Here is a 23,018-nt window from a genome sequence, read left to right as displayed (position 1 = left end):
TCACATTTATTGTTGACTTCTTGATTTCCCTTGATTTGCTGATTCATATGTACTACCTTTGGCAACTCCATGGGAAAATACATTGTTACCTTTCCTCTCTCAGTTCCTATTTATTTGTGAACATTATTCCTGCATCGAAATTTAAATTTTAGATAACACATAACATTGCATAAGCACTTTTCCACCAAGGCTTATCTTGTGCTAAACAACCATAACCATGACTCAGGTTTTTGTTGTACTGACCATTGTCTGACCTGGGAAATGAAAGGGCTACACCGCACCTTTGACCTCTGTGCTGTTCCAATAGCAACCCACCATGAAAGAATGAGGCCTAAATCCAGTCTCTATAGAGCTAGACAATGACGTCAGCTGGAATCAAGAAAGTAGGCCATTAAATACAATGAGAAAATCACATTTTCAAAACCACATCTTGCCTCAGAAGGTTTGTGTGTGACATGCAAGCCAAGCATAACACATGAGCTTGTGCAAATCTATCTAAATTTTAGCCTAGTTAGATCCAATTTAGGTGGAACGCTGGGCTGAAAAGAAGTGAGAGTACAACATCATTTATTTGTCGGCGGTATGTATTCTTTTGTCACGGAGTCAATGCAGCAAATGTCAGCAGTCTCTTTCGCTCGCCGCAGCACTTCTGAAAAAGTCAAGGATGAATGGCTCCATCACCACAGAAGATGAATGCAGCCATTTCTCTGGCCTTGTAGCTCTGGAGAAGCCATGACAGAGCAGGGCCGGTGTCTGTGGAGAGAATGGGCCCTGAACGCCAGCCTCAAGTGGAAAGGCTGCTTTCTTCTCCCTGACCATCTGCGTTATCAGTGTTAACCAAATAAACTGAGCGTCAACCTCTGGACAACCGTATGCAAACTCAGCTCCAGGTCCACAGTAAGCTTTTATGCAGTGGAAGCCACGTGCTGTTTAAGAGAGCAAACATTTATCTCACAGATTAGACTCTCAGGAACAGCTCTGTCAATAGGTGGGATTATGCCTCCTGGAAAAGACGAGGGGAAGAGGAGGACTCACCCGCAGCGATGGACGCGAGGCGGACATAGTCGTAGCCCTTCTCCACCGCTTCATATGGGTAACTCTCCACCAGACTGAGCCCTGTGAACACACACAGCCAGAGCAAACTCAGCCCTGTGAATACACACACAGCCAGAGCAAACTGAGCCCTGTGAATACACACAACCAGAGCAAACTGAGCCCTGTGACACACACACACACAAATACACACACCAAACTGACCCCTATGAATACAACAGGTAGGATGGTCTGTTGGGTACCTGCTATGCAGGCAATATGAAGTGATATTACAGTACACTAAAGTTCACCAAAACCACTATTTTCACAGGCTGAATAATTCAGCTGCAAACACAAAAAGAGCAAGGAACATCTGGCTGGAAATGTAGTCATACAGTAGCACCTCTGTAATTATTGTTCTAAACACACCATTTACAGGTGAAATATCAGATAGATTTCAGAGTAATAACAACAGCAGTCTCCCTGCCCCCTGCTCTCTGATTGGTTGGCGGGCCTCACCGTGCAGCACTGATTGGTGCAGGCTCCAGTAGATGCTGAGGCAGTTTTTCTCCCTCTTCATGCCACGCTTGCACTGGCAGCCCTGCAGGGGGCTGGAGAGCAGGGCGCTCACGGCGTTCTCGCAGTGGCTCCGGGCGCTGGGGCCCAGCTTCATGCTCCCGTCTCCCGCCACACACTGCCGCAGCGTCCGCAGCCTGGGGCTGCAGGCCTCGTCGCTGGAGCAGGAGTCCCCCGCCAGCAGGCAGTCCTTCTCCCCGCACAGCGCCTCCCACAGGAGCCCTGTGGAACAGGCACCAGAAGAAACAAAATGGTGGTGAACAGGCCAGAGGGGAAACAAAATGGTGGTGACATAGGAAATTCAGTGTTAATTCGGCTCTTCGCTTTGACCTAAAAATAAATAAAAGTGTTACATTTCTTTGGACAAAAGAAGCAAAGCACTTGACGCGGCCTGTTCACTGGTGAACAGGCCAAAGAAGACATTTCCTTATAAATTACATTTACATTTTATTTCATATTGACCAACTGAGTCAACCAAGAGGACCAGAAGTTGGGGTTTCCACTTTTTGAGAGTATTTTATAGGTTCCAATACACCAGATAAGCTCAGTAAAGCATAGAAATGTATTTGAATCCAAAACAGTTACATATTTGAACCAGGTCGGGTTACTTGAGCTTTTAACCTCAAGCTAAAAATAAATAAAAGTGCTACATTTCTTTGGACAAATGCAGCAAAGCACTTGAAAATGGTTCCTGCAGAATAGGCTAAAGAATAAAACAAAATGGTGGGTGTTCTGACAACAGCAAATGCAGATTCAGGTCAGGACTCATTCAACTGATAACTTTAACCTAAAAATAAACTGAAGTGTTACATTTCTTCAAACAAAAGGGCTAAATGAATGAAATAACATGAATGAGTGCCAATATGAGTGCCATTTTTTCCTCCACTTTTAGAAGTGTATATTGGGTAAAGGTGTTATTCGCTGATAATGCAGTCAACTGTTGTTTAGGTGGGACTGAGGCAGGTAATGTATATCTTACACCAGCGATCTCCAACCCTGGTTCTGGAGACTGGGTCTGCTGGTTTTTGTTTTCTCCTTAAAATCAGCACCCTATTGAGACCCAGGTAACCAGGTGAGATGAGTTAACTGTGAAATCAACTGCCCTAATCGATTAATTAAGTGCAGCGTAACAACGAAAACCAGCAGACCGAGTAGCTCTCCAGGACCAGGGTTGGTCTTACACAGTAAGTACAATGGCAAGTACAAAGATTACGCCACAACTGCATGTAAAGAGCACCTGATCGTGAAGGATAAACAGACTGCATTTAAATAGTGCTTTTATCCAAAACACTTCACAATTAATGCTTTTCATTCACCCATTCACACACGGTATTCTTAATGTGGAGTTTCAGCGAGCAATGCAATGATTGATAATCTTCAGGGTCGACAACAAGCCAGACCCAACTTCCCACAATGCACTTTGGCCCAGTGATAAATTCTCAAGAGTCTAGCTGCAGTTGCCTTACATTTATGAATGTAAGGCAACTGAATGACTTATGAATGACATTTTAATTTAATTTCGTACTGACATGGGGTAATTTGAAAAGTTCATGATCAAATATGGCTTCTATTTACCCCAGAAATAACTGGTTAATGCATATCTAATATCTGTGTCATCGAGGATTGAAATATTGAATAAATTCGCTTGGCATCACCCTGGTGCCTCACCGGGAACATCCTCTGGTGATGAATCTAACACAAGCCTGCAGTGCAGGGTCCTGTTTGCATTCATATCAGACACAGTTAACAAACCCCATTTCCACACACCCCGTATGTGTGAGATTATGAAACCCTTCATTTGTAATGCACTGTATATCAAATTCCATGCGATCAGACAGAGATTGCATTTCGTGATGCGCTTAGCGCTCCATCTGAGCTGACAGCCAGACGTGCAGGGAATCTTGCGACCTTTGTGTGCCTTTAATGGGATGTTATATGTCAGTAGAATGTTGGCTACGGGAACAGAGGCATGCTGGGACATTTACATTCTGGTCAGATGTCGGCTTAATCTGATCCAGACCACCTCCGTATGTGACTCTAAACCGGCTTTGGACAAATCCAATCTTTCTGCCATTTCTTCTGCTTAGACCTCAATCGTCAAATGTGACACATAAGATTCGGGGAAGAATATGTCACACACAAAGACTTACAGTGTAAATGGAGAAATGTAAAAATAATGTGTTGTGCTCAAAAAAGAACTAAAAGAAAATTCTATGAAAAGTTGGTCAAATCAATTTTTCATGACTCTTGAAATGTAGGACAGGGAAGTGACACATTATTATAACCAAAGGGCAGATATTAATGAGTGTTTGAAGGCATAAAAAGACTCAAGATATGTACAGAAATGATCCAACAGCAAAAAAAGAATTCTATGTATATGCCGTGTCTTTTATTTGTGCATCTATGAATCTAAATCAGAGGAAATGTTCCCAATGTGTTCATTCTTGTGTGTGAGACGCCTGTAGACCAAGGGGAAGTTAACTTGACTCATGTGTAAGAAACTTTTCCCTGCGTAAAAGCAGCCAGCACACCAGCCTGTACTCTGGTTAATGGGGTGATTAACCCAGCCTCAGCGATGGCTCAGATATGTGTCTGAGGACACAAGTGGTGCTCAGGAGATAATTAGCGGCTTGGAGCTGGCCGTTGATGCTGCAGATCAAAGAGCTGGAGTCAGGAGTCATTCACAGGGATTCATTGGCCCTGTCACTCAAATCATCGGCATTAAATATGTCTGTCTTTATCCAATTCACAGACATAATCATCTTATGCATAATTCATATGGTGCTCAAAGCCAGCTACTAAATACACACACACTTCACAACACACACACACGCCACAGTATCCTGTTCAGTTGGGTCTGTCATTGGTCTTTGGAATGATGTCTGAGAACTTTAAAGCTCATAGTCCAAGCTAAGCAGCACAAAGAAGAAAGATATTGTGCCCGAAACTTTATGTTTCGATCTGGCCTTTCAGGATTCCGGATAAGCCTCAACTCTGTACACGAGTCACCCAGAATCTAGCACAGCTTCCAGCAGAGTTGTTTTCCTTTAGTCTTAAATCTCGGAAGCATCAGAGAGTATCAAGTCTTTTGGGTCAAGTCCTACTTGACCCTGAAGGCACCTACACCAAGTTTCAAATCCCTTCAGTCAAGTGTTATCGAAATCTCGAACATGTGTGGTTGAGTATCAAAACCTTATTACTTACAAAATTAACCGGACAAAGTCCAACACATGGTCAACTAGCACTTATGAACTGGCAATCACAATTTTTATAAATTCACAGATTTAGAGAATAAAAAAGCAGTCATGCATAGCTACCATGAAACATATCAAAAAGCTTTGTTACATTTTCAATTGTGTTCAAATAAATTGCAAAGATTTTTTTAAATAGCTATTTGTTCAATATTTCAAATGTAGTGGAAACATTCCACATTCAATTCCAAATCAAGGAATTTGCTAATTTCATCAAGTCTGCATTATTCTTTTACAGGAAGCAAATGTCAGTGTCGACATTTTTCTCTTCAAATCTTTTCAATGGGGTTGAGGTTAAGGGATTGAGCTGGCCACTCCATTACCTCGTTGTCTTGTTGAAACACCCATTTCAGGGGCATTTCCTCTTAATACGGCAACATAATCTCTTCAAGTATTTAGATGTATTTAAACTGATCCATGATCCCTGGTATATGAACCCAATACTGTAGTATGAAAAACATCCCCATACCATGATTTTTGCGCCACCATGCTTCACTGTATTTACAGTGTACTGTGGCTTGTATTCAGTACCTGGGGGTTGTCTAATGTACTGGAGCTGATGAATGGCTGAATCTTTGCCATTCTGACTTTTCTTTGATCTGTTTTACCAGTAGTTGCTCATTTTCTTCCACGTGTTTCAGGCTTTTGTTGCCATTTTAAAGCATTTGAGATAATTTTAGCTCAGCATCCTAGCCCATTTTACTTAGCAATTCAGGAGAAAATATATTTTATACCAATGTGTGAAACATTGGCTTCCCTTCTTCCATAATAAAGGACAATTAATGACGCCTGTTTTTTTTACAGAATGAATGAATTCTGTAATTAAACTCCACACTGCTATTATTTTGAACACACCCCTTTCAATGAATGAGTCAACTACTCAGAACAAGCAGCGTGCATGTCATGACAGTTGGGTCTGTTGTTTTTCTATTACAGTACTACATCTACAAGTAAATTGCAGAAATATCACTGCTACTAATAACAGTGGTTCATCAGGTTACTGATGTTGTACTGCTATTTTCTTAAAAACAACTGTACAACCACACTCACGTTTGGTTTTAAGAGTGCTCCTTAGACAATCGTAGCCTATATGCTAGTTACGATTTCCATTTCTGCTAAAGATACCTGCCATTCCACAGAAACTCTGCTCTATCCTAAATGGACCAAATGTCTCCTTTCTATGCAGCAATCTATCCGCGCTGATAATTCTCTGCACTTACTGAGTCGAAGAGCAAACCATCCTTCCACATAATGGGCAGGTTCTCCATATTGTACTGAGGAAGCTGAGACAATTCTTATGCCGACAGATTCATGAGGAGAATCTGTGACAGCCAGAAGCTGACATCACACCGATACATGTTCCAGACATGTTGCATACAAACATACGGCACTAGCCTCATCATTTAACATTTTTTCTGTTTAATTTTCTGTTTCTGTGCTTCAATTCCACCCCTTTTGGCAGATGGAAGCAGTAGAAATTATGAATGAGAGCTAGGGGTCAGGACTTTGCTTTGAACTGTGCAGTGTACTACACATTCAGAAGATTTATCACTGCCCGTTTTCAAATTTTATAGCACAGGCTCCAAAGGATATCGTTCGACTTGAGCCAAGACCTGTCATTTTCTCATAAATAGGAAGGTCATCTTCAAATGCCGTTTCACTTTCTCACGTCCTATAATCACTAAATCATTAGAAACATGAGAGCAAGAAAGCAGATGGGGATTTAAATATTTTTTCTACTTGGGATAAATATATTTTAATACTTTCCCCAAAAATTTTCCAGCAATAAGAATTTGTTTGTTGCACAAAACATTTTGCCATTTCACACTGGGAAATAGAGATGACCAACCATTTTGTGCATCAAACAAATTCTTATTATTCTTATACTTTTGGAAATAGTTGTCTGGGAAAGTAATAGCTCTCCGTCTCCTATTTCTCAGAAAAAAATCATTCACAAAGTGCATGAATGAAACAAATACAGCTGCACCATTTAGATTTAATCAAATATAAAACTTGCATTAATACTGACTCAAATCCCCAGCAATCAAAATGTATCAATTCTTAATCTGGGATTCTGACAAAATCCTCTCGAGGCGAGACAGCTCAATAAACGTTAGTTCCACGGAGAGAACTTATTTGATCATTAAATTGACAAACACAAAGCTAAAAGCACATTCATTTATTAAATCTCTCAGACAATACTTTCACTGCCAAAAAAAACCATTACGTTGTTTTTAAAAATCAGTAAGTCACTTTCAATAATTAAACTGTACGTAATTAAATGGAAATGATTATTTTTTCATAATTGTAACTCAAAGAGTGTAAGCTACACAGTCTAAAAAGAACAGCTGTCAGAGTTAAATCTACTTTGATACAGGACACAAGGAGCAGTTTCCTTATACACATATGGACTATTATTTGCACACTGTCCAGTTCCACTGATGTTACACCACAATGCACAGGGCAGCCTCTAGCCTAGTGGCTAAGGTACGTCTCTGGGCCTGGTAGGCTGGTGGTTAAAGCCCCAGTGTAGCCATGATAAGATCTGCAAGGACCTTAACCCCACATTGCTACAGGGGGGATTGACCCCTGCTTCGTCTAGCCAACTGTAAGTATCAGTTAAATAATACATTATTTTTATTATTATAATAATAATTATTATTAATACCATGACATGTGACATAAAAGCTGTTAATACCTGACGTTTCAGACCCACTGCAGCCGCGTACAGAGGGAAGCCAGTGATTCCACACCCAGTGCATGATTTTGCATCTGACTTTGAACTGTCCTGCCCACAGGATTTGACCTTGAACTGCCCTGCCCACAGGATTTAACCCTGAACTGTCCTGCCCACAGGATTTAACCTTGAATAGTCCTGCCCACAGGATTTGACCTTGAACTGCCCTGCCCACAGGATTTAACCTTGAACTGTCCTGCCTACAGGATTTAACCTTGAATAGTCCTGCCAACAGGATTTGACCTTGAACTGTCCTGTTCACAGGATTTGACCTTGAACTGTCCTGTTCATGGGATTTTACTTTGAAATGTCCTGTTCACAGGATTTGTCCTAGAACTGTCCTGCCCACAGGACAGGCTGCTTTTCCAGCAGAAACACAGCACCAGTGTTGGCAGAGACTTCTGTAGTCATCACCCCGTGATGATCCTTCATTTGAGCCTCAAGGTCCTCTGTGACTGAGGACCAGCTGTAGTTACAGACCTGTGAACTGTGCATCTACAGAGGAGGTTAATGTACACTGTTAATCTGCAGAGGAGGTTAATGTGAGCTGTGCATCTGCAGAGGAGGTTAATGTACACTGTTAATCTGCAGAGGAGGTTAATCACCACGTGCTGTGAAATGGGTGTTCTAGCAGAGGGTCAGGAGAACACTGTTGATTAAGAACTGTGACTCTGACAGAACATGACGTCGGTCCATGATGCGCAATGGAACAGATGCTCATATCGTCAGCATTGTGCATAAACCTTCCACCTCCATTTTGTTTTGTCATTATGTGTTTTTTAACAGCCAATTAAAGTTCTCACCTGGCTCCAGAGGTGTAAAATCCAGAGGTCAGAATGTAAAAGTCCTGCCATGTGAACTTCCACCCATTAACTCAGCCAGCTAATTTCATTCATTAGTTCTGCCTCCTGGCTGAAGAATTGTGCTAATTAGCAAATCCAGGTGATTTGAGCAAAATACCGAAGAGGACTTTACATTACATTGTGCTGGCACAATCCCTGCCCTCTTCACCTCATTGAAGTTGGGAGGGCAGGGCAGGGTGACAGCAGGATAGAGAAGTGGTTAAACTCTGACAGCCTGTCTGACTCAACACACTGCGCTGATGGATATCCACTCTGATTGGATGAGCCTTTTGGCTGTTCCCGTGGCTGTAACGCTTTGAGGTCAGAGAAACGTGGGCCAGGCAGAAAGCTCTGGCTCTCTAACTCTGAAGAAGGTGAGTGTGTGTGAGAGAGGATCTGAGTGAATGTGTGTGTGTTCTTGCCAGTGTGTATGAGAGAATGTGTGTATGAGTGTGTGCATGTGTAAAGGAGTGTGTGTATGAGGAAGTGTGCATGATTGTGTGTAGGAGTATGTGTGCATGTGTGAGTTTGTGTGTGTAGGAGTGTGTGTATATGTGTCTGTGTGTATAGGAGTGTGTGTGTGAGTGTGTGTTTGTGTGTAGGAGTATGTGTGCATATATGAGTGTATATGTGTAGGAGTGTGTGTATAAGTGTCTGTGTGTATAGGAGTGTGTGTGTGTAGGAGTGTGCGTATACGTGTATGTGTGTATAGGAATGTGTGTGAGAGTATGTGTGTATAGGAGTGTGTGTATAAGAGTGTGTGAGTATGTGTGTATATGAATGTGTGTGTGTGAGGATGTGTATAAGTGTCTGTGTGTATAGGAGTGTGTGTATAAGTGTGTGTGTGTGTATATAGGAGTGTGTGTGTAGGAGTGTGTGTATAAGTATCTGTGTGTATAGGAATGTGTGTGTGTGGATGTGTATAAGTGTCTGTGTGTATAGGAGTGTGTGTATAAGTGTCTGTGTGTAGGAGTGTATAAGTGTCTGTGTGTATAGGAATGTGTGTGTGTGGATGTGTATAAGTGTCTGTGTGTATAGGAGTGTGTGTATAAGTGTCTGTGTGTAGGAGTGTATAAGTGTCTGTGTGTATAGGAGTGTGTGTGTGAGAGTATGTGTGTTTGTGAGTGTGTGTATAGTGAGTGTATGTATAAGTGTCTGTGTGTATAGGAGTGTGTGTATAAGTGTCTGTGTGTAGGAGTGTATAAGTGTCTGTGTATATAGGAGTGTGTGTGTGTGTGTGTATAAGTGTCTGTGTGTGTAGGAGTGTATAAGTGTCTGTGTATATAGCAGTGTGTGTGTGAGTATCTGTATGTAGGAGTGTGTGTATAAGTGTGTGTGTGTGTGTGTGGGAGTGTATAAGTGTCTGTGTATATAGGAGTGTGTGTATAACTGTGTGTGTGTATAGGAGTGTATTGATGTGTGTACAAGTGTGTGTATAAGTATCTGTGTGTATAGGAATGTGTGTGTGTGAGTGTGTGTATAGTGAGTGTATGTATAAGTGTCTGTGTGTATAGGAGTGTGTATAAGTGTGTGTGTGTGTGTGTATAGGAGTGTGTGTGTGAGTGTGTGTATAACTGTGTGTGTGTATAGGAGTGTGTGTGTAGGAGTGTGTGTATAAGTATCTGTGTGTATAGGAATGTGTGTGTGTGAGGATGTGTATGAATCACTGTGGATGAGCACACACTCTGGCCTCATTCCTGCGTCCTCATCAGTCCAGCTGTGTGTGAAATGGCTCCGTCAGGCCTGTCAGCCACGCAGAGCCAGGCCGAATCTGAGTCTGAGTGTGCAGCGTGATTCAGAGAGGGGGGAACGTACGTATCCTGCACCCCCCCCCACCATCCCGTTACTGTGAACTCAAACCCAGAGCACTCATTCTGCCTCAAACCCAGCCACCCTGCGCAGCGAAGATAACATGCTGTACAGAGCACACATCCACACACTACCCATTACATCACAAAACATGACATGACATCACCGTACGTCACATTACATTCACTGAGCAGACACTCTTACATTAGGTTAGGACAGGGAAGAACATTGCTGTCACTCTCAGGAACGCAAAAGACCAAAATCTCCAAGAAGGTGCAGAATACTCATGTATAATCAATATGTGTAAAGATAAATGAACAAACCAGCAATTAGTATTTTGAACAAATTAACATTACAATAACAAGCTAACATTACAATACAGTACACAACATAATATTACATTGCTAGGTGATGGATGATGGAGATCCCCTCTATAGCCCTCTTTAGCCAGGTTCCTCCTGAGATTTGTCCTGCCTCTGTTTGAGGGTTTTTCTCCCCACTAGGGAGCTTCTCTTTTTACCTCATGTATTTGCTATTTGGAGGCTCAAGGCTGGTATTTGCCCTTTTGTTACTCTGTAAAACATCTTTCTCACAGTCTTCTGAAAAAAGTGCTATACAAATACATTTGAATGGAATTGAATTACATTAAAGTACTATATATCACTGGGGGTTAGTATATACTCTTACCTACAGTGACTTACTGTGCAAACAGTGCAAAGGTCAAAGGTCAGGGGTCAAAGTGTACAGTCTCAAGAAAGACTTACAAAAATAAAATAAAAATAATTTATGAATAAAGAACAAAACACCCTTAATGACCATTAAACATCATGTGAAGAACAACAAAACAACAAACAAAAACTGAAAAAAATACAAAGTTACAGCCAATCACGTGTTGGGGTGGGATAGGACAGGGGTGGAGCCAAGGTGGAATTTAAAATGGTGGGTTGTCAGTCTACGTAACAAAATGGCCGACTTCGCTGCTGGTCATATCACCATGGGAAGCTCACTTCACCACTGAGGAACAAGAACAGACAGTACATCAACCACATCAGTGACTGGAGCAGGATGGAGTCACACAGCGCGAATCCCCTCCCGGTGATAATGGCCAACTCTGCTACTAAATATTTTAGTCAGGATCGGGCTAATCTAGTTGCCTGCTTTCCTCAAACGCAGGTATACGGCAAGATTGATGGTGGTGACTCCCCTTTCTGTATCATTACCTGTATTATTGCAGCAGGAATGAGGGCTATTTGTCAAAGCACTAACAGGCCTGATGCGTTCGTTTGTGATGTTATTTATTTAGGTTATTTCGTTGCCGCGATTCTTCTGTTCAGTGTTGTGTCTGGTAATCACAGGGAACATTTCCTGGGCTTGTAACGTAGAGGCTTGATTCCCTGGTGGAACACAGCCATCTTGAATAAAGGTACTTAACCTGAGCTGCTTCAGTAAAGATTGAGCTGCTTAACCCTCAAGCGGCCAACATATTTCACACACTATAATGACCAATTTAAGATATGACCCTAATTTCAAATTCATGAAAAAGAAGTCCCAATCAATTTAATCATTTTTGAAATGTCATTAAACATGAACATCTATATCTATATTATTATTATATCTATATTATTACAATTACAACACATTAGTAATCATTAATGTCACCCACATTGGCTTTATAGGGGAATAGGGGAAATAGTAAGCCATAACACATGTATCCCGTGTGAAGTCAATATACTGTCTGATGTTATTGAGGTAATAATATTTATTTTAATAAATATTGTAATAAATTGATTTGAATGTGATACGACACTCTGGTATCCTGCCCACAGGATCTCTGGTACGAATTTGTGAACTCAACCAGGGGAGTCAGTGATACTATTCACAAGCTCTGTATTTGCTGCTAAATAACAAATTATTATTATTATTATTATTATTATTATTATTATTATTATAATTATTAATACCATGACATGTGCTACTGTTCTACAGCCACTGAGCTGTAGACACCCCCTACTTCATACTACAGCCCAAAATCTTTATATTTAAACCTTTTTTGTGTGCCATGTGCTGAAATACCACATTTCAAACTTTACAGTTAGTGTTTATAACTTAAACATTTAAAATATATCCTTTGATTTATTAATCAAGCACATGTGTATAATCATTTTAATTTGGAACATAATTCAAGATTAGTTTTTCAAGTTGCATTGGCGGAATGTGTTGCTTTTGACTGGGGTCATATATGACCCCAAACGATATGTCATCACTCAATCACCACATCACTCCTAATTAAGGCAGAATAAGGCAATGGTATGTATTTATTGAGGACATGTTGCTTGAAAGTCAAGAAACTTTGGAAGGATCAAATATATTACCGTTAAGATATCAATAAAAGTATATGTCTGGGGTTGGTCGCTTGAGGGATTGCATATAAGAATCTCAGCTGTGGAAGTCACTCTAAGAGTGCCTGCTAAATGCTGTCAATGTCAATATAAACATGTAAATATCTCACAGGCTCCAGTAAGGTGTACTTAACAGAATCCATTAAGGTCTACTTACAGTAACAGAATCTGTTCAGGCTTAGTTTACATAATCTGGCAACTCCTATTTACCAGAATGTGGTGAGGTCTACTTAGCAGAATCTGTTAAACTCAACAGAATCCAGTAAGGCCTACATAACAGACTTCAGAGGTTCAGTTAAGGTGCATGCACTTGAGCATTGGCTGGTTCATTCTTGAGAACCAGTGGCTCAGGGTCCCATAATTATCATAACTGTCTCAACGGAACATCATCTAGAAGCTTCACAGTAGATGGATCTTTATTGTCTGCTGTGCCCAGTAATTTGCTTGTCACCCTAGATTTAAGAAAATGTGATTCTTGTTTTGATAATTTACATGAGAGAGCAACATGAATGCGGACTGCAACATAAATTCCAGCATCAAGACGTCAGTATAAAAATGCAGCACTCACAGGATAAGAGAATCCAATAAATAAAACTATGAATATAAAACCACCACACTTATAGCCATTACCAGAAAATAAACTAGATAAATGGAAAAGTGCGACGTGGAAATGAAACACCATTATTGGCAGTCTTGGCGGAGGGCTCTATGGATTCATAGGGCTGGGTGTGTGTGTGTGTGTGCGTGTGTGTTTTTGTATGCCTGCGTGTGTGTGCGTGTTTGTATGAATGTGAATGTGTGTGTGCATGTGCATGATTGTGAATGTGTGAATGTGTGTGTTTCTGTGTGTGTGCGGATGTGTGTGTGCATGTGAGTATTTGTGTGTGTGTGTGTGTGTGTGTGTCCATGTATGCATGGGTGTGTATGTGTGTGCATGTGCTTGTGTGTGTGTGTGCATGTGCTTGTGAGTGTTTCTGTGTGAGTGTGTGTAAATGTGTGTGTGTGTGTGTGCTTGTGTGCATGCGTGTGCATGTGCTTGTGTGTGTGTGTGTGTGTGCATGTGCTTGTGTGTGTTTCTGTGTGTGTGTAAATGTGTGTGTGTGCGCTTGTGTGTGCATGTGTCCATTGCCCCCACTACCACCCAGCCCTCCTGGGAGCAGTGAGCAGAATAGCCCAGAGATTGATTTCTCACATTGATCTCCGATAGCATCAGCAGCCTGTTAGCTTAACACGCTCCATATGTGCTCATAATTCCCAACAGCACCTTTCCCGGCCTGTCCTGGGCCGCACCTGCCATTAAAATCCAAACACCGCGCCCCAAGCCTCTCGCCTTTTCTAATGAAACCTCTGCCTTTTTTAGAGTCTGTCTCAGCCACCGATCAATTCCCAACTCGGAAAACCATTGTGCGATTCGCTACACAGGTCCCTTGAACTCCCCACCCGCTTTTGTTCCCCCACCACAAATGAAAATTGAGTTCTCTGTGACCCGCTGCAGCTGGTTAAACAAAAATAAGTAACAATAATAACCCAACTTTCATAGCGTGTAATTTGAAAGCAGTCAGGCGAGAAAGCCATGTCGAGTTCTCCGTCTGGATGAATACAGACGTACGCGTCTCTGACCTCCTGATTGTATAGCTCGGCCATTACACAGGCACTCAGCTTCTTCCTAAATGGACCCAAATTCCTCTCTTCTGCACAGCAATTTCAGCGCATCCTCCTGCACTTATACAGAGGTGAGCAAAAATGTGGGCGGCCATGGTCAAAAAAAGCCTTTTACAATTAAGATCTAAGTGAACAGACTTCTAAATGGTACAAAGTTAAACACTTCAAATTTTAAAGCAGGATTACTTTTTATAAAAAATTTTTACACTTTCAAAATAATAAAAAAAGGAAAACATTTTGGGAACCCGGCCAGTTAGTACTCCTCCTTGGGCAAATATAACAGCTTGTAAACCCGTCCTGTAGCCAGCTAAGCATCTTTCAATTCTCGCTTTTGGAATTTCCCCCCATACCTCTAGCTCTATTCTTCGGCCTCCTTGTATGTATGCCATATTTGAGATCTCTCCACAGATTTTCAATAATATTGAATAATGTTTAATTTGCATACTTCAGACGCTTAATTTTGTGTTGAAGTCATTCTTTCTGGCAACTCTGCCATGTAGGTCTGTGTTGTTTAAAGTACGTTGTATTGTTGTCCTGTGAGCTAGACCTGTGCCTGCTACTCTTTTTTTGCAGCTCTTTTGTAGTGATGTGTGGGTTCATCTGTTCATTCTTGGTCTTCCAGACCTTGCCTTGACTTCAACTCTTCCATTTATCTCCCCTAGCCTTGGTGGAAATGGACCATCTTCATTCTGATGTGCTTGGACAACTGTTTAGAGGAACCCATGGTTGTTAACACCAGACAGAACAGCTACTGCAGTTGGATACATTAGAAGGCATGGGGTTACTTCAGAATACAAAGTTCAGCCCTGGAATTATACTCACCTGTCTCATTGAAGCCCTAACGAGTAAATCACCTGGGTCTGGACCTTAGTAATCATCAACAAAGTCTAATCTAAAAGGGTTCCCAAACTTTCCTTTTTTATATAATTTATAAACAGTAAAAAATACAAATGAAATGCAATCTTGCTATAAAATTTGCAGAAATGTCTCCCTGTTTAACTCAGGTTTTCTTTCATTCATACAAATTCATTGTAACAGACATTTAAATCAGGGTTTCCCAAATGCACCCCACTGTAATTCACCAGTGGGGTGACATGGCTCAGGCAGTAAGAGCAGTCGTCTGGCAGTCGGAGGGTTGCCGGTTCGATCCCCCGCCCAGGCTTTGTCGAAGTGTCCCTGAGCAAGACACCTAACCCCCAAATTCTCCTGACGAGCTGGTTGGCGCCTTGCATGGCAGCCAATTGCCATTGGTGTGTGAGTGTGTGTATGAATGGGTGAATGAGAAGCATCAATTGTACAGCGCTTTGGATAAAGGTGCTATATAAATGCCAACCATTTACCATTTACCATACCGGGCGAGTGTAGGAGAGTGTTTCTTCATATTGCAAAAATGTAGAAGAAAAGCTGCCTTAATCACAGCTGAGAAACCCCGTAAAGTTCTTCCGGCTCCGGATTGACAGAGAGAACGCATGACAGCCAGAGGTTAAACTGACTCTCACGTTTTTAAGCAACGGATGTCCGGCAGGAGGGATGTAGAAACAACCCGTTACCCAACGGGAATGCAGTTTGACAAGAGCCATCATTCACTGCCAAGCTTCACACAAGAGAGAGAGAGGGAGAGAGAGAGAGAGAGAGAGAGAGAGAGAGGGAGAGAGAGGGAGAGAGAGAAAGGGGGTTGAGGGAGGGAGAGAGAGTTACAGAGGGACAGATAGATAGAGAGAGAAAGAGAGGGGGGTAGAGGGAGGGAGAGAGTTTCAGTCTATGCTTTGGCAATGTAAATGCACCCATACCATGCCAATAAACATATTTTATCTGAACTGAGAGTGAGAGGAAGATGATCTCCACAAGAGAGAAAAAGATAGAGCCAATCTCCACAACAGAGAGAAAGGCACAGAGAGATAGTGAGATAGAGGAAGACGGAGGGAATAAGTGACAAAGAGTGTGAGTGAGAGGGATAGACTCTATCAGTCCTTAGCTGTTAACAATGACAGTCTCAATGGTCCAATATGGAGTTCAGGCCATTAACCTTTTCATTTATAAACGTAATTGTCCGGCCTTATAAATCAGTAACGTATTATTATCCTGTTAATTGACCAATCAGGTTGGACCAAAGAGAGCTCAGATTATTGAGTTGGGTTGAGCATGAGATGGGGGAAAGCCAATAGGGGTGAAGGGTCATCTCATTTCAGCTGGTGAATGTCTATCCACATCTTTCAATCTGACTCCTGAGCGGAAGGGAATTGTCTTTTTCCAGACCTGGTTTGGGATTGTTGGAAGGAATTCCGCCGTTTTGGGTGACACTTTAATCGGGTGATCTCTGAACTGGTGACAAGCCCTATGGTGGAACACTGCTATGTGACACAGAGATCTGTTAAAAACAAAACAAAACAAAACAGAAATACAAAATGGAGTCTGCTCTCAGACATCCAGCTCCAGATAAATTACAGGCCTCTGATACTTCTGCTTCTGATAACCTTGCTCTGGAGAGGGAATAACTCATTTATCCACACACACACTCCACTGCATGGAGGATTCCGCCTCCACGGGTTATGAGAAATGAGCCTGACCCAGCAGACCAAGCTGACACCATGCAGCCAGGAGCCATACCACCATGCACCCTGCTCCTGCTGAATGGCTGAAGCTAAGTGGGTGTGGGCTTGGTTAAGGCTTGGATGGGAGACGTCCTGGGAAGTTGCTTCTAGAAGTGGTGTTGGTGGGGCAGTTGGGGGTGATAATAATACCCCAATAAATCCGAATGCCCCAATTTAGTGATGGGGAAACTGTGCTGTAAGAGATGCCATCTTTCCGATGAGCAGTTAAAACGAGGTCCTGAATCACTGTGATCAAATCATTGATCTCTCCCTATCCACCTCAGCTGATGTGTGGTGAGTGTTCTGGCACAAAATGACCCTTTGGCACCAGCAAGACCCCTCTGTTCTGCCACTTCGTGCCGTCTGGTGCCTCCCCCTCGCCACACCTGCACTTCTCGCTCACGACTGCTGTCTGTCCTGGGCCCACGGTGGTGGAATGACCTCCCGGTGGATGTCAGAACGGCAGAGTCTCTGACCTCTTTCAAGCGCAGACTGAAGACTCATCTCTTCAGGCTATACCTTTCCCTCCCTAACTCACCACCATGATTAGCCTTATATATGCCATAGACTATAATGGCACTTATATAGTTATATAGATATTGTTGTGTTTTGTATTAGCTATTGTATTGTTGTACTCGGGGTATTCTAGCTGCCAATTGTGGTATGCTAGTTTGTAAGTTGATGTATTCTTCAAGGGTTCCGATTGTATCTGTATGGTTACACTAGGACTCGGAACTGTACTGTCCTCTCAGGTCCTCTTCGCACTTGTACTTGTGTTTGATCTGCACTTCGTTGTACATTGCTCTGGATAAGAGCATCTGCTAAATGCCTTGTAATGTAATGTAATGTAATGTAAAGTAAAAATGGCTCCTGTTGCATTACTCAGGTGGGTGCTGGTGGTAGAAATAGGCTATATAAATGTATTTATCTAACATCACAGCGCAATACCAGACATGGGTTCAAATAGTATTTGTTTCGGATTAAAATACTTTTCTGCATTTGACTAAGCTTGCCTGGTGGATTGGACAAATGAAATTATCCCAAAATGATCCCATGCAAGATCGAAGCACAGAGAATCCAAAACAAATACTATTTGAACCTAGGTCTGTCCAATTTCATATTAATTTAAAAAAAGGCAGCTGCAGAATGATTTTAATGGCTGAGATAAGCAGGTTTGCACGGGTATACTTGTGCCTTGATGTGGGTGGAAATAAAAAGAAAGAAAAATTATAGTTAGAAAGGGAAGATTATGTTCCCGTCACTTCTGAAAGATATGGGACTGTAAAATCCCTGGTGTTCATTTTAAAACTGTCTGAGAGAAAGGACTAAAGCAAATTCTCATACTGAATCACATTTCATACTTGCAGTTAAAAAAAAACAACAAAAACAAATAAATAAATATGAAAGGAGCTGATTCTTTATTGATCCTCATTTCTGGTGTTATTAAAGTCTTCCACACACAGGGTCAATGTCACCCAGATATGTGTGGGAGAACGAGTGATTAATCAAACCCGCTCTGTGTGAACTCGCACGCTCAGTGAAGAATGTGTAATATGCACAGGATAAACGTTCACCAGTCTTAGAAAGCTTCCAGCAACAGTGAAATTAATCACTACCGTTATTAATAACACAATTTCTCTGTGAGGTGGTGGTTTCCTAAATGAACTGTAGAATGAGAGAGGGGAGGAGGTTTTTTATGAGATGAAAAAAAACACAAAAATATTCATTTATGCTCATGATACACTTTCTGCTGACAATCACTGCGGTTACTACATCTGTTACATGTTCTACACAGGTATAACACGCAACTGTTCTAATTAACCCATTGAAGCCGAATTACGCTCTTCTGCATACCACTGTTGTAATGTGTGGTTATTCATGTTACTGTCACCTTCCTGTCAGCTTCAACCATTCTGGCCATTCTCCTGTGACGTCTCATTAACAACGCATTTCTGCCCGCAGAAGTGCTGCTCACTGGATGCTTGTTGTTTTTCACACTAATCTGAGTAAACTCTGGACTGCTCTGCGTGAAAATCCCAGGACATCAGAAGTTACAGAAATACTCAAACCAGCCCTTCTGGCACCAACAATCATACCATTCACATTCATTTTTTCCCATTCTGATGGTTGATGTGAACATTAACTGAAGCTCCTGACCCATATCTGAATGATTTTATGCACTGCATTGCTGCTGCCTGATTAGATAATCACATGAATAAGTAGGTGTACAGTTGTTCCAAATAATGGGCTCAGTGAGTGTATGTATGTATTTTAAAAATAAAGTAAAGCATGTTTATATTTTATAAAAACTGGGAATAGTGAAAAAAACTCAATCTCAAATCAAAATCATGCTTGTTTTCAAAGGGGTGAATAAAGATTTTAAAAAATCTTTGAGAGGTCCCTGACTTGTCAAGTCCATGCCCTTCCATAGTTTCTATAGAAAAAAATCTTTTTTTTTTTCCTTTATCCTGTTCTCCTCATTTTCTAAGTGTGTCAGGCTTCAGAACAATTGAACCAGTTGCGAACTCAAAGTATTTCCAATGAAAGTCTTTCTTGGTAAAGGTAAGGCAGGTTAAACAGGCAAAGATCAGAAGCTGGCAAACAGGGATGCTGAAGATAATGTAGTTCATAGTCAAAAGTCCAGGAACAGAAAGAGAATCCAAAAGGCGGTGGTAGGGTTCACAAAATGGGTCAGAGCACAGACAGCTCAGACAGAGAGCCCACTGGACAGAATGGCAGGAGCACATTACAATCTGGCAACAGACCGACAGGTTTAGATAGCACAGATAACGAGGGAAACGAGTATCAGGTGTGCGCGGTAATCAGGAAGTGAGACAATGAATGAACAGAAAACAGAGCTTCGGTGGTCACAGAGGGACAGAAAAGTTGAAACACTAGGGACTGATTTGTGAGTGTACTTATACCTGCCTGTGTGTTTGTTCCTTGGCTAGTTTGTTTACTTTCGTACCGGTTACATTCATTTCCCCGGTTCTAGCTTCCGCTTCTGCTTCTGCGTCCCACCTGTGTGGTTTCTGCTCTGTTTGTTTGGATTGCCCATTTACGACCCCTGTCTGACTTTCTGTATTTGGATTTATGGATCACGTCTCTGTACTGTTGCCTGTATTTGACCGTTATTGGATTCTGCATGTTTAGTCTAGAGATAGACTGGCGACCTGTCCAGGGTGTATTCCTGCCTTTCGCCCAATGTATGCTGGGATAGGCTCCAGCCCCCCTGCGACCCTGATCAGGATAAGTGGGTTCAGATAATGGATGGATGGATGGATGTTTAGTCTACTATGCACCTGATGTTCATTATTAAATCTGTTACCTGGATTTTCACTATTGCCTACCTAATCTACCTGTTATTACTAAAGTCTGCCATTTTGTATCTATCCCTGAGTCTGCGCTTGGTCCTTCTGTCCCGTTGCCTTACATGATTGGTATTAGCTCCTGCAGTCTCTGTGGTCAGTGGCTCCCAGATATGCTTTCAGCTGCCATGGGTTGGGGAATAAGGACCTGATTCAAAATTATACAACTGGTGATTTAAAATAAAGGCTCTAGCCTCATATTGCCAATTTTACGGCTGTACATTTTCAGGAAAGCTGAAATAACCGCTGGAACAGGACCAAACAGTCTTTACTGATGCTACCGCTGAGGCCTTTGATATCTCTTATGAATATAAATAAATGCGCTTGACGCCAGCTTTTAATGCACGGTCCCTTCTCTTCGGGGTCAAGTACAAACACAAGTCCTCTTTGGTATTCATGTAAATACAACAGCAGAACCAGAGTATACCTTTACTTGTGTTGCATTTTAAATAATTAAATTCAGTTGAATTAAATGTTATATGTATAGCACTTTTTTGACAGAAGACTGTCACAAGGACACTTTATAGAGAAATAGAAGGGCCACCACCAGGCCTGAACCCCAAATAGCAAGTATGTGAGGTCAACAATCTTCCCCAGTGTGGAGAAAAACTCCAAACAGTGGTCAGAGAAACCTCCACAATTGGAAGAAATCCGGCTGTAGAGAGGTAGCCAATATTCTCATGAATTTTTCAGAAAGCCTGACATAAATAATTGACCTGTGGATCCACATCTCCCCATCTGCCACATCTGTAACTGTCAGGCTACAGAACCCTGAACCCAAGAGCAAGACCACAGAAGTTAATGTCAAAGTCTTTATTAACTTCAGAGCAGATCAGATAGGCAATGGTCGAGAACCAGAAAATATTTGTAATGTAGATCAGGTAGTTCGTAATCAAAACTTCAGGCAATGGTCGGGTATCCGGGCAAACAGAAACAACAGAAATAATCCACAGGCGAAGGGTTGAAAACAAACAGGTGGTCCAAACAGAATTGTAATCCAAAATCAAAAGTTTTCCTTTCGTTTCAAAAAGCTACAGGTCAAAAAATAAACACAAACACAAAGGACAAAACAGATAACAGAAAACACAGAACCTGACAGTAACTGGTGTGGCTTCAAACTTAGAAGGAACAAGGACATACATTTTTTTTCTTAATTCATGTTCTCACAATTTCCCTGTCTTCATTTCTTTTTCCTACCACTTTTCCTAGCCTATCCAGATGGGTGGAGATTGGAGTTGAAAAGAGAACAAGAAAAATAAAAATAAGTGATTGGAATGAGCCCACTCTCACTCACTCTCATGTGATTTGTGTCTCAGCTCATGTACTGCAGTATAGTCATACCTGTACTGTTCCTCTTATCAACCCACAGCAGAATAACCCACAGCCATAAAGTGCACAACTTTCCCTTCAAGTCCAACCTTCATTCACACCTTCAAAATGACAATAAACAGGACCGTTTACAGCAATTACAGCATTAAAAAAGAGGGACCTTTTCATAAAATCAGGGTGAAAAATATGGTCATATTATTTTATCCCTGACTGTGCTGAGAGTAAAACACAAACATGCAAGTCTGTTCCTCTGGGTTATGAATTATTTCATAAGCAAAGAGAAAAACAGTCTCTCTAGCCCCTTCAGGGACATTCAGTGTTTATATAGATTGACCCTCTGGAGTTCTGGAAAGGCTACATGAGCATTCTGCACCCTGCCTGGTGTTCTGGCTGTTTAACTCTCCTGTAGCGATTCTTTAACACAAAATGGCTGCATTAGTTTGCACCTCCAGGCTCTCTGCACTTATCTAAATAGTTTACACCGAATAAGAGAAAAAGAAGAAGAAGAGCACTTTTGCAGCTTTTGTGGAATGCATGCAAATAACCCGCTGAACAGATCCCAACTGAGAAAAAGAGAAGACTTGTGACACCAGCAGGAGATGTGCTTTAACATTGGGATGAGACAAAGAGAAGAGACTTGTGACAACAGCAGGAGATGTGCTTTAACAGTGGGACAAGGACAAAGAGAAGAGACTTGTGAAACCAGGAGGAGATGTGCTTTAACAGTGGGACTAGGACAAAGAGAAGAGACTTGTGACACCAGTATAAGATGTGCTTTAACAGTGGAATGAGAAAAGGGGCTAGGAGGAGACACTCTGGTGCCAAAAACAGCCCCAGCCACAGTGCATTGCTTCAGGACAGAGCTGCCCATTGCCACAGAAGCAGCACGCCTACTTCAACACCAAGGACAGCTCCGTCCAGCCAGCTCCCAGCAACAAGCCAGCTTCAGTGCCAAGGACAGCTGCGTCCAGCCAGCTCCCACCGAGCTAGCGTTTTTATCCAAAGTGACTTACAGTTGATTTGAATAGGCAGGGGAAAATCCCCCCTGGAGCAATGTGGGGTTAAGGACCTTGCTCAAGGGCCCAGCAGCTGCACTGATCTTATGGGGCTTGAACCACCAGCCTACCGGGTCCCACAAAGGGCTCCCAATCACAGACAGAATTTATAAAAATGTGCCTACAGTTGCAGAAATAAGCATCTTAAAGCCTGGGTTATACTTTTCTCATGGATGGACGTACAGGATTTTGATGTCATCAAACCGCAACGAACATGCGTTTGGAGCTCTTTGTAGTTGTTTCTCCACAGCATTAATTTAATTTCCCTTTATTTAAACCCAGGCACTTTGAGAGCAGGTGCCCTCTTGCATGCAAGTACACAGCAAACCAATATTATCCCAAACTCCCCTTTGCTGCCATTATTTCT

The 23,018-nt window shown here is 41.9% G+C and overlaps 1 protein-coding gene across 1 annotated transcript in view; it reads right to left on the bottom strand.

The window, feature by feature from the left end:
* LOC133131146 (GDNF family receptor alpha-4-like) overlaps window positions 1-23,018 on the bottom strand; it is a 135,773-nt gene that overhangs the window by 23,543 nt on the left and 89,212 nt on the right. Inside the window, exons 2-3 of the mRNA XM_061246320.1 lie at window positions 1,552-1,830; window positions 1,036-1,116 (exon numbers count right to left, since the gene is read on the bottom strand). Coding sequence (XP_061102304.1) covers window positions 1,036-1,116; window positions 1,552-1,830 — 360 coding nt within the window. The remainder of the gene's footprint in view (window positions 1-1,035; window positions 1,117-1,551; window positions 1,831-23,018) is intronic.

The sequence above is a fragment of the Conger conger genome, chromosome 6 (assembly GCF_963514075.1).
Source record: "Conger conger chromosome 6, fConCon1.1, whole genome shotgun sequence".
Lineage (NCBI taxonomy): Eukaryota > Metazoa > Chordata > Actinopteri > Anguilliformes > Congridae > Conger > Conger conger.
Note: the sequence above shows the minus strand (reverse complement) of the source record. Positions and strands in the feature narration are given on the sequence as shown.